At 43.5% G+C, this 12679-nt stretch overlaps 1 protein-coding gene across 4 annotated transcripts in view; it reads left to right on the forward strand.

Annotated features, from left to right (window-relative positions):
- MCF2 (MCF.2 cell line derived transforming sequence) overlaps positions 1 to 12679 on the forward strand; it is a 128748-nt gene that overhangs the window by 84896 nt on the left and 31173 nt on the right. For all 4 annotated transcript variants that reach the window (XM_075941057.2, XM_075941058.2, XM_089781819.1 and 1 more), the window contains 6 exons: positions 3080 to 3168; positions 5157 to 5223; positions 8518 to 8633; positions 9142 to 9211; positions 10185 to 10277; positions 11316 to 11408. In XM_075941057.2, the coding sequence (XP_075797172.2) occupies positions 3080 to 3168; positions 5157 to 5223; positions 8518 to 8633; positions 9142 to 9211; positions 10185 to 10277; positions 11316 to 11408 (528 nt within the window). The remainder of the gene's footprint in view (positions 1 to 3079; positions 3169 to 5156; positions 5224 to 8517; positions 8634 to 9141; positions 9212 to 10184; positions 10278 to 11315; positions 11409 to 12679) is intronic.

The raw sequence follows: 12679 nt of genomic DNA on the forward strand, positions 1-12679 counted from the left end.
ATTTGGGTTTTTAATTAATTTAACATTTTTAGGTTTAAAACCTGCTTCTTGTGGCCTTATCAGAAAACTAATATTGTACGAGAGAGAGGGAAAGAAACTAACGGAGATTTTTTGTTTTATTTTTTAATAGCAGAAATTATTTCAAAATAAACACGTTGGCTATTTATTACTTATATGTATAGGTTGAACCTCTCTTATTTGGCACTCTTGGGACCTAACCAGAGCCAAACCAGAGAATTTGCTGAACCACGGGAGGTCAATATTGTCTAGCAGAATTACCAACACTTCCATTGCTTACTGGGTTTTTAAGAAGACATTGAGGGGTAAATTAGAGCTAAATAACAGCACAGAACACTGTGAGAGCCAGGCCTCGTGGCTGTAAACAAACTTTTTGAGACTGCAAGCAACTTGGCCACACCCATGATAAATGGACATGCGGCTAACTAAAATCATGCTGGAGCACTGTTGTTTAGGCATCAAAGAGTGCCGGACTAGAGAGGTTCAACCTGTATCATATTGTTGAAATTCTTACCTTATTTGGTACTTATTGTAATTCCAGCTACCGTATAACTGTTATTTTCAGTGTTGTCTTCAAGTCGTCATTGTCAAGTCCAAGTCGAGTCTCAAGTCACTACAGTTCAAGTCTTAAATCAAGTCTCGAGTCCCTAAAGTCACTTTCGAGTCAAGTCACAAGTCAAGACTCAAGTCTTAATTTAAAAAATGTCAAGTCACTTTTGTACAAGCCTTCAATATCGGCTTTTTCAGACAATTTTTTCACCAAGTCAATTTAACAAAATTAGCAAGTTTCAAGTTGAGTCTCAAGTCACAAACAATGAACCCGAGTTGAGTCTCAAGTCGAGTCACTTAGGCGACTTAAGTCAGATTCGAGTTCAAGTTATAGGACTCAAGTCAACAACTCTGGTTATTTTAATATGTAGTCAGCAATTAATTCTACTTGTCATATGCATTATAACTTGTATCATAACCAATGGGCTTTGCGCAAATATGTTACCTAATCATTTTGTGCAATTATATTACAATATGCTGATGATTTACATAAATAACTCATGAAATAGGAAATGCAAGAATAGTCACAACTCAGGTCCCAGTTCAGCAAAGCACTTAAGCTTGTGCCCAGATCCCTTTAAAGTTAAACATGTGCTTAAGTGCTTTGGTTGATCAGACCTTCATGGGGTCTCTGAAATTCTCTCATAAAGCCCTTAAATATTTATTTATAGCCAAGCAATTGAGTTTTATTATTTATGCAATTAGAGAACCTAGGAAGCCCAGTCATGGATCAGGAAACTGATGTGCTAAGCACTGTATAGACACAGAAGAAAAAAGACAACCCCATTCATAAAGAGCATGAAACAGGGCCATAGCCATGGATGGGCCATGGCCCATCCACTTAGCATCCAGGCCTACTGCTCCCAGCCCTGGCTCTGCTCCTACCCGGGCATGGAAGATTGTTCTCCCCCACTTGGTGTTCCATCCAGAAACAGGGTTGGGGGGCTGGCCCTGTTCCACTTGCCTTGGAAGGATGTACAGGTTGAAACTCTCTAGTCCAGAGTCCTCTGGTCCGGAAATATCCGTGGTGTGGCATGATTTTAGTTAGCCAGATGTCCACTTATCATGGGTGTGGTCAACTTGAATGCAGTCCCATAAGGTTTGTTTACAGCCATTAGTCCTGGCTTTCAGGCTGCGTCTACACTGGCATGATTTTGCACAAATACTTTTAACAGAAAATTTTTTCCGTTAAAAGTATTTGCGCAAGAGAGCATCTATAGTGGCATGTGCCTTTGCACAAAAGATTTGCTTTTGCACAAAAGCATCCGTGCCAGTGTAGACGCTCTCTTGCTCAAGAAAGCTCTTGCGCAAGAAAACTCCAATGGCCATTTTAGCCATCGGGCTTTCTTGCACAAGAAATTGATGTTACCTGTCTACACAGGCCTCTTGCACAGGGACACTTGTGCAAGAGGACTTATCCCCGAGTGGGAGCATCAGAGTATTTGCACAAGAAGCACTGATTTCATACAGTAGAACATCAGTGTTCTTGCGCAAATACTCGTGGCCAGTGTAGACAGGTGGCAAGATTTTGCGCAAAAGCGCCTGCTTTTGCACAAAATCTTGCCAGTGTAGACACAGCCTCAGAGTTTTGTGCTGTTGATTAGCTCTAATTTACCCCGAAATGTCTTCTAAGAGCCCAGTAAGCAGTGGGAGTGTTGGTAATGCTTCTAGACAATACTGACCTCCCATGGTCAGCAAATTCTCTGGTTCAGCACCAGTCAGGTCCCAAGGGTTCCAGACTAGAGATGTTCAACCTATATTCTTGGAGATTCCATCACATGCCATAATCTCTAATTCCTGGAGACTCCCGGCCAGCCCTGGAGGGGTGGCAACCCTATGCCTTGCACTCCTGACAGGAAGTGGGGTTGGGACTTTCCCTGGCTGGATGAAGCAGGCCAAGCCCCTGCACCCAGACTCCATTCCCCAGTTGGAGCACTGGGCAGGGCAGAGCAGAGCAAGCCCTTGATCCCTGTTCCTGGCGGGAGTGCCTGGTGGGCAGAGTGAGTCAAGCCCCAAGTGTCAGATATGGGGGCAGAGCAGTTGAGTGCCAGAGCATCTATCACTATCCCCCACCCTCAGCTGGCTGGAGTGGGGAAGAGGTGGTCTTATTACTCTCACCCCACTCCCCATCATTGCCTGCCCATCAGAAGTTGGGGCTCAGCCACCTGTCGCAACACTGGCATGTAACCAATGTTTAGAGTGTAACCTAGCCAAGGAGTTTCTGGGAAAAAGTTTGACAGATTCTTACACGTCATGTCATTTTTAGTTTTAGCTCTAGTAGACTGCAAGGTCGTTCTGTGGTGCAACATGTCTTATCTAGACGGTGCATGGTCCTGCTATGAGGGTAGGGGACCAGACTTGATCTTTCGAAGTCCCTTCCAGTTCTGTGATTCTATGATACTTATCTAGGCAACCTTCCCCAGGAAGTTCCCATGTTTATTTCAGGAACTGAGCTGATTGAAATGTAAGCATGATCTGTCTCTCTCTCTAATACATGCTCTTTCTATTCTAGATTGAAGTGATGCATGACTATCAAGAAAAAAGGAATTCCCTGCAGTCTTTTATTTCAGAAAGTGAAGACAACTTAGATATACTAAAAGGGTATGTTCTGTTTCCTATATCAGCCTAGTGGAACCCCATGTGAAAATACCTTGTGCTCTAGAGATCTGCTTAGTGCAGAATCAGAACCCGTGTTGGAAGCATCACAAAACAAAGATGACTGTAGTAATTATTCAGTTGGCCCTTCTCCTCAAAATGCACTTTATATCAACGGGAATAGGAATTTTCAGTGCAACAATTCTCTTGGCTGTTCTGTAAAGAATCAAAACCCCTCAATCAAGTTCAAGGGTAGCTTAAAGAAAGATGGGGAAACTGTGATTAAGAGGGGTCCTTGTAAAAGACTGCAGCATGACAAGAAGAGCAAAGGGAAGGTGTGTGAACAGAACACAAGGGCAGATTTTCAGATCTGAGTAAAACACTTGAACCAGTGTTGTGAAATAGAAGCATAGTATTCTTCACATTTTGATCTCTCTGTTAGATCCACCATCAAAGTGAAAACTGTGCAGTTGGAGGGGTATGGCTTTGTTGGAGGGGTATGGCCTACAATGAAACAAACGAGCAGTCTCAAGTCTGCAGCGGTATCAACAATGAACTTCCCCTAATATAACATGTCTGTTACTCGAGCAGCTGAGCGGAGATGGCACAGGAATGCTGAGGGCATTGTTAAATTTCTCTCTCTGGATGATCTGGTGCATGTTAATGATGGCAGTTGGGCCATGGTATGCCCATGTTTTTAATAATTCTTTATTCTGTATCTCAGGCATACAGGCGCATCCACCAGTGTTCACCATTGATTTTGGTGGTGCACTGGTCTGTTAAAGTTTCTGTTGTGTCCCACTGACACATTTGACTTCCCATTTTTTTTAATGCTTTGGGTAAGTCAGTTGGTATTTGCTACGTCAAAAATGTGCATCAAGCGGACTGACTCCCGAGGCTAATAGCACAACATGAAGAGTCCTAGGGAAAAGGCAAGAGTTTAAAGTTACTAAAACCTACACAGCTGCTACTTGGATGTGAGCGTAGCCTTAATGCTTTAAAAAAAATTTCAAGAAGCTGTTAACATCAGAATGTGCTGTCCGTTCACTGTATGAAAGAGAAGCAAATGTTTTCAAACTGCCAACCTGGACTGTCTCTACGCCAAAGGATTAATGGACACAAATCAGACCTCAGAAATGGTAACACAACATAAACCTGAGGAGAAACACCTTCACCTCCCTGGACATTCAGCAAAGGATTTAAAAATAGTCATCCTTCTACAAAACAATTTCAAAACCAGATTACAAAGGGAGACAGCTGAACTGGAATTCATTTGCAAATTCAATATAATCAATTTAAGACTGAATAAAAATCTTAACTGTTTAACATAGAGGCAATTTTCCCTCTCTTGATATGCACATTTCCACATCGTCTGGTGTGAATGAGACACTTCAACCCTGACTTGATTATCCTTATTTACAAAAGTACCCTCTTTCTTTTGTTGTCTATATCTATATATATCTATATATCTATATATGCTCGTACCTCAGTAAACTCCACTCCAATTCATCTGATGAAGTGGGTTTTCCCCATAAAAGCTTATGCCCTAATACATCTGTTACCCTAAGGCAGCAGTTTCCAACTGCTAGCGATGAGATGAAGGCATTTGTAAGTACAAATCTGTTTTGGTGTGCATTTTATTGATAGATAATGGACACATTAAAATTAATGGCTTGTTACATAACCACATTGGTATTTACAATAAAATACAGGAATGCAAGTGGTTAAATGGTCATTCAGAATTCACCAAGTATCAATTAAATGCACATGAAAAGCAAAAGGCCAAAACAAAGCTCTTTCCTCACTTAAAGTGCATATGATCTTCTGATCTGAGCTGATTTTAATCTGTTATGCATCCCTCTGTCCTATTGCCTCTATAGTTACTCTGTCCCAATTGTTCGTGTGTATGTTGCAGGCATATTTACCATCAAATTGAAATGCAATGGCTCAATCTTGCAAACTTCATTTCTGATTATGCTTATTTTTCATTTCAGCCACGTCATAAATGAGCTAATAGAAACAGAGAGAGTGTATGTAGAGGAGCTGTTTACTGTTTTGATGGTGAGTGACTTAAGAATTCCTCATTGCAGCTCACTGATGTGTTTTCCCAAAGGCAGCTCCCATTTTGACAAATTAAACAAAAATGTCATTTTTGCATCCTTTCCCAGGTGATCTTGAATTTTTCTCTCATTTTGATTCAAACGACGTGCACATACAATATGTCAGGACAAACTTTTAACCTATAATTTGGGTGAAACCTTTGTTCACAGACATGTGTCTCGGTAAATAATTTTATCCATGGTGGGAAAGGAAATACACAGAATAAGCTACAGTTTGGTTGTATACACAAATATATATGTGTATGTACATAATAAAAAATGTACGCACTTGATAGTTTGAAATCCTCTTTCTCTCCACCCCTATGCTTTTTTTGAAAACCCCCATTTCTTCCTGAGGCACATTTTATATAGCAAAGTGCAGTCGTGGTGATTAAAGTGGAAATGATTGATTTCCATTAAGTTGACTCCAGATTTATGTTCCAGTTGCATCTTAAAGTCAGTACAGGCAGTCCCCGGGTTACGTACAAGATAGGGACTGTAGGTTTGTTCTTAAGTTGAATCTGTATGTAAGTCGGAACTGGCGTCCAGATTCAGCCGCTGCTGAAACTGACCGCCAGTTCTGACTTACATACAGATTCAACTTAAGAACCCCAAGCGTCCCCAAGTCAGCTGCTGCTGAAACTGATCAGCGGCTGATTCCAGGAAGCCCGGGGCAGAGCAACTCTGCCTCGGGCTTCCTGTAGTCAGCCCCTGGTCAGTTTCAGCAGCGGCTGACTTGGGGACGCCTGGGGCAGAGCAGCTGGGGTGCTTCTGGGTTGCTCCAGTAGCGCCGCTCCTTGGCGCTACTGGACCAACCCAGCAGCACCCCAGCTGCTCTGCCCCAGGCGTCCTGATTCAGCCGCTGCTGAAACTGACCAGCAGCGGCTGAATCAGGATGCCTGGGGCAGAGCAGCTGGGGTGCTGCCGGGTTGGTCCAGTAGTGCCCAGAGCGGCGCTGCGGGACCAACCGGCAGCGCCCCAGCTGCTCTGCCCCAGGGTCCACAATAAAAGCCTGGTCTGCTGGGGGGGCGGGCACACTAGCTGCACCCCCACCCCCAGCAGACCAGGGACTCGGGGAGAAAAGCTGCAGTGGCAGCTGGGTGCCGCGCCTCTGAGGCTTTGCTCTGGTAAAGCCTCAGAGGTGCGGGACCCCGCCGCCGCTGCGGCTTTGCTCCCGGTGTCCCTGGTCTGCTGGAGATGGTCTCCAGAGCAAAGCCTCAGAAGCGCGGGAACCTGCCGTGGCTGCGGCTTTGCTCCCGGTGCCCCTGGTCTGCTGGGGACCGTCTCCAGCAGACCAGAGACACCGGGAGCAAAGCCGCAGCTGCGGCGCAGTCCCACGCCTCTGAGGCTTTGCCAGAGCAAAGCCTGAGAAGCGCGGGAATCCGCCGCTGCTGCGGCTTTGCTCCCGTTGCCCCTGGTCTGCTGGAGACGGTCCCCAGCAGACCAGGGGCACCGGGAGCAGCTTTTCTCGCCCCGGAGGTCGAGGTGGCGGGGCCACTGCCTGCGAGCTCCGGGGCGAGAAAGCCCCCGTTTGTAAGTGCGGATCCAACGTAAGTCGGATCCGCGTAAGTTGGGGACTGCCTGTAGTAATTTCATATCTATGTATGGGGTACCAGCATTGGTAAAAAAGCAATCGTGTAAAAGATACTCCTTTCACAGTGGACGGGTATGAAGTTATGCATTTTTGAATTCATTATTCCAAACTGGAAATGTGGTCCATCAGGCTAATAGCAGAACAGGAAGAGTCCCGGGGAAAAGGCAAGAATTTAAAGTTACTAAAATATACAGGGCTGCTCCCTGGATGCCAGCACGGCCTTACTGCTTTTAAACTTCAGGGAGCTGTCAATATGGAAAAGTGCTGTCTTTTTACTGGATGAAAGAGCCATATTTTATCTTCAGTTGTGCATAAGTACACACTGACTTCTGTGAAAGCCACATCTGACTGTGGATGTAGACACAAGCTGTCCCCGAAACTGGCTACTTGTGATATACAGATAGATATATAGAGATGAATGTATAGAGATAGATAGAGATGAGACTTAGAGGAAAGAAAAAATAACCAGGGACATTCCCTGTTCATATTTCCTCATAAGTTTATTCTTTTGTGTTACTTCTCCTTGAAGTTATTGTCTCTTTCCAGGGATTTTGCAATTGGTAGATAGTTTTTCAGTGGTGTTCTAATATGACCTTAACAAAGAGTGCTATACTTTAATTTACTAATCTAATATAACTATTTACAGTACAATAATATCCCTTATGCTGTTGCCAGATAATTTAGCGAGGATTCCCTTTTGGAAAATGCAGTTGATTTCAAGGGGCAGATGCTGAAGCAGTGGGGGGGGAAAAACCCTTAGGCAACAGGAATCAAGGAGAAAAGGATCTGGTGTCTGAGACTGTATTTTTAAATAGCAAAGAAGCCCATTGATCGTGATATTTGATATCTAAGAGTCTTTTGCTTTATTACACATTTCCCACCACAACAGACCTTGGGAGATTATCTTTAATGGCTTTCTGCTTATAAACAAGTTGTCAGCAGTGTGTCTTGCAGTCATAACAGCAGATGTGTAACCAAGACGAATATTCCTCAAGGACCGCTTCCTCAGTTATACTGTAGAGAGAAGCAAATGGCAGTAGTTTGTCTTATAAAAATACAGCATGTTTCTGCAGAAAATAATATTTTTAATGGGTGTGTGTGTGTGTGCTTTTCTTATCCTGTTCAACATCTAAATGTTTCAGAAATCAGCTATTACTGCCCAATACATAGAGCCCTGCATGGATATAAAAATTGTAACCGCATCCGTGGTTTGCAGGATTCTACCAATACACATAGTGTGTAGACACCGACCAAAGCCATGCATGTGCCTATGAAGAAGAGAGGTCAACCTGGATACCTAACAGTAGACCAGTTTTCTTCCATGCAAGGGCTCTGAATTCCATTCCTAGACTTAGTCCTGGCACATACAACAATTGATGCCGAGAGGAAGCATCACACTCCCGCCCTAGGTGTAGGACTGTCTTGCATTGCCTACTTCTTGCTGTTCGATAAAAGCACTGCTCCACGTGAACACTGCCACTGCAGGAAAATTCAAAGAAAAAAATAGGGGAAACCAAGGGGGGAGGGTGGGAGACTAAAATAGACCTTAAAGGAAAGTAGCATTTTGTAATAAGTAACTGTATAGCTTTCCATCTAGTCTCTAATATGGCAATAACCCAGGCTTCGAATGGCCTAATAATGAATAGCTGCTGTGTTCTACAGGGTTACAGGGCTGAAATGGATAATCCAGCTATGGTCATCCTCATGCCGCCTGCCCTGAGAAACAGAAAGGATGTTCTCTTTGGCAATATGCCCGAGATATACGACTTCCATAACAAGTAGGTAACTAGCTGTATTTTCCCTTTCTTTATCAGTTCCCTGTAAAGAACGGACTGCTCCGGTGCAGTTTCACTCAGTCATAAACTGGGCTTGTTTAGTTTGGAAAAAAGAAGATTAAGGGGGGACATGATAACGGTTTTCAAATATCTAAAAGGGTGTCACAAGGAGGAAGGAGAAAATTTGTTCCTCTTGGTTTCTGAGGACAGGACAAGGAGTAATGGGCTTAAAGTGCAGCAGGGGAGGTTTAGATTGGACATTAGGAAAAAATTCCTAACTGTCAGGGTGGTCAAATATTGGAATAAATTGCCAAGGGAGGTGGTGGAATCTCCCTCTCTGGAGATATTTAAGAACAGGTTAGATAGACATGTGTCAGGGATGGTGTAGACGGAGCTTGGTCCTGCCTTGAGGGCGGGGGGCTGGACTCGATGACCTCTTGAGGTCCCTTCCAGTCCTAGTATTCTATGATTCTATGATTCTATGTTGTGTCTCTCCCTAAACCTCTTTCAGAATTTTCCTGCACAACCTGGAAAGCTGCCTTGGAGCACCAGAGCGAGTGGGGCTTTGTTTCCTGGAAAGGGTTAGTGACTCAGCTGTCACGTTCTTACAGTCTGTCTAAGTCACATTTTCCCCCTGATACTTAGCATTCCTCAGCTGGAGGCTTCCTATAGGAAATAGCTGCCCCTGAGCATTGGGTTCACGAAAAAGAGACAAGGTAGGTCAGGTAATAGCTTTTACAACACGTGTTGGTGCAAGGTATAAGATTTGAGCTGCACAGAGCTCTTCACGTCTGCGGAGCAAGCGGAGCATCAGAGCTAAAAATATGTTGTGCTCACGCATCCGGCAACATATGGGGAAAAGCAGAAGACATGGCAGTACTCCTATCTACTGTGAAAGAATCTCCTATTTTAGAGAGTGATTTTTTTCCTCCCTATCAACTTGCTTTTTAAATGTATTTACTCCCCTTTTGCAAGGGAAATAGGAGCGAAGAAGGGCATTTGGTGCTTTCTAAGGATGCAAAATCCTGTTTGTTTAGTTAACCGATGAAACGTTGTTTAACTGGTTAATCGATTAAATGGGAGCGGGCGGAGGTGGGGCTGTTCCAACCTGCTGGGCTGGAGCAGCCTCTTCCCCTTCCTCCCCCGCCCACCATGGCCAGGCTGGAGCAGCCCCCACGCCACGGGCACAAGCTGCTCCAGTCCCATGGACTGCTGGTTCCCGGCCCACATGGGCTGAGAGTCGGTAGCCTCGCACAGATGATGGTGGGGAGAGGTGGAAGTGGCAGTGCGAGGGCTTTCAGGCTGGGAACCAGCAGCCTTTCCCCTCTCCTGCTGCTGCCGCATTCATGTCCCTCTCCCCATTGCGAGGCTGCTGACAGTTAACTGTTAACAGTTAACCCTTGTCCAGTATCACCCTTAATGAGTGATGCTTACTGGGTAACTTGTTACTCGTTCACATCTTTAGTGCTGACCTTATTCTGCCTTACAGCTGTTGTAAGTAGGAAGTATTAGAGTGCATGCATTTAAAAATTGAATGACTTACTCTTCTTACAGCGAGAAGATTTTCAGATGTATGAGAAATATTGTCAGAACAAGCCCCGGTCAGAATCTCTGTGGAGGCAGTGTTCAGAGAGCACTTTTTTTCAGGTATATTACTTATTCATGTGCAAAGTATGCTTTAGCCTGGGTATTGTTAATGCAAAATGCAGCATTCGTGTCCTTTGCATTGTTCATCCTACAGGTGTGGCAAATCCCCCATTAATATCAATCGCAGCCATGTGAATATGAGACATGTCGAACAGATCTCGTTAGTAAATTATTTGGCAGCCTATTCATAGATTTTCAAGGCCAGAAGGGGCTATTGTGATCATATGGTCTGACCTTCTGTGTAACACAGAACAGAGAGCTGCTCCTCAAATAATTCCTGTTTGAACTAGGGCATATCTTTAAAAAAAAAAAATCCAGTTTTGATTGGAAACTTGCCAATGATGGAGAATCTGACATAATCCTTGGTAACTTGTCCCAATGGTTGAGTGCCCTCACCAGTGTTCCTGGTAAGCTGAGCACTTGGGTGGCCACCCAGAAGAGATTCAGATGCTGCCCAGTTGATTTGAGCAGTGCCCACAGCCAGCAGTATATGTTTCTATGGTGGTGCACATTCACACGCCTCAGTGCTCATAACAAAATGTATTCTGCACGTGGATGGAAAAAATTAGAAGGAACACAGACCCTCACTATTAAAAATTTGTGCCTTATTTCCAGTCCAAATTTGTCTGGTTTCAACTTTCGACCATTGGATCTTGTTAACATCCTTCACTACTTGATTGAAGAGTCCAATACCAAATATTTGTTCCCGATGGAAGTAGTTAAGGACTATGACCAAGTCACTCCTTAATATTCTCCTTGTTAAGCAAAATAGATTGATCTCCCTGGGTGAATCACTGTAAAGTATTTTTTTTATCCTTTAATCATTCCCCTGGCTTTTATCTGAACCCTCTCTAATTCATCAACGTCTTTGAATTGTATGCACCAAAACTGTATGAAATTATTTTGAGGTAACTTTGTATGTAACGAGTCACTTTGTAAATAAAAGCTATAATTGCCATCTAACAATATAAATCACGCTGTCTGAATGACTACTTACAATTACCAGCTTGTTTACTTTATGCTATTTCTTTATTACAGGAATGCCAAAGAAAATTAGAACACAGACTTGGGCTGGATTCCTATTTGCTCAAACCAGTACAACGTTTGACAAAGTACCAATTGCTTCTGAAGGTATTTGCATGAGTTTTAAAGCATAAGGATCTGAGGAGAGGTCTAGACGAGTAGATATTCAATAGCCATCAACAGATTTGGTTAGGCTTTAAATATGGGACGTTGCTGGTGGCCGTTGGAGAGTTTTAAAGTCTCTTTTATGCCTGGAGTGTACTGAGAGCAACACGGTACAGGTTGAACCTCTCTAGTTCGGCACTCTCTGGTCTCTCAACGTCTGTGGTCTGGCATGATTTTAGTTAGCCAGTTGTCCTTGTTTCAAGGGTGTGGCCAAGTTTCCCACGGTCCTGTAAAGTTTGCTTTCAGTGTTCTGTGCTATTATTATCTCTTAATTTACCTCTAATGTTCTGTAAGAGTCCAATAAGCAGTGGAAGTGTCGGTAATGCTGCTAGACAATATTGACCTCCTATGGTTCAGCAAAGTCTCTGGTTCGGCACCGGTCAGGTCCCAGAGGTGCCAGACTAGAGAAGTTGAAGCTGTGCTACTGAAATCTTGTTAGTGCGCCCTTAGCAACTTACTTGGGAGCAAAACTGAAGACCTGCGTACTTCTCTTTTCTTTTCACTTGTGTGGCTGGTGACTCACTGGATCCTTAAAATTGCAGCAGTCGTTAAGCCTTCATGCGGTACTAAGTTTTGATGTATGAAGAAGGTCTGACCATTTTTATAAAAGGAGAGGAATTGCTTAGTTTTTTTAGCCTTAGAAATATCAAGAATATCAAGTCTTACCTTGCTTATTTTTGTTGGATAACCTAGCAGTATAGAGTGGGATCTTTTTCTGCCTAGAGCTAAACAGACACACATGCTAAAATTTTAATAAAGCGAGCTTTTTGTCAAAGTGTTCTTTTCTAAATAATGTTAAAATTGTCTTCTCCTTTCAGTGAATTAGGGTTCAGTTCCTTGGTATCTTCTAGTTCTCTGCCTTTCCAAGCTAGGTAAGACCTAGCTTTCTAAAATCCGAAATAAGGAATAAAAACTGAACACCCGTAATTTACCTCAGACATTTTTTACACAGTGTAAACAAAGCCACAGACCCCTTATCTCCCTCTCACCTTCCCCTTAACCTTTGTTTTAAACCTGTCTGCATACTGCGCAGCTTTTGCTTGGAATTCTGTGGGGGAAGGGAAATTCCATATTCGAGGAGGAAACAAGTATTTGAGGCAAGTTAGTTTTAGGAGGGAAAAGGTGGATTGAATCTGATCATTGGTATGGAATGAAAGAATCCTGCAGGAAATGGAACCATGGATGGATAAGATGGACAAAGGAGCATGATAAAT

The sequence above is a fragment of the Pelodiscus sinensis genome, chromosome 13 (assembly GCF_052426305.1).
Source record: "Pelodiscus sinensis isolate ZL-2025 chromosome 13, ASM5242630v1, whole genome shotgun sequence".
Lineage (NCBI taxonomy): Eukaryota > Metazoa > Chordata > Testudines > Trionychidae > Pelodiscus > Pelodiscus sinensis.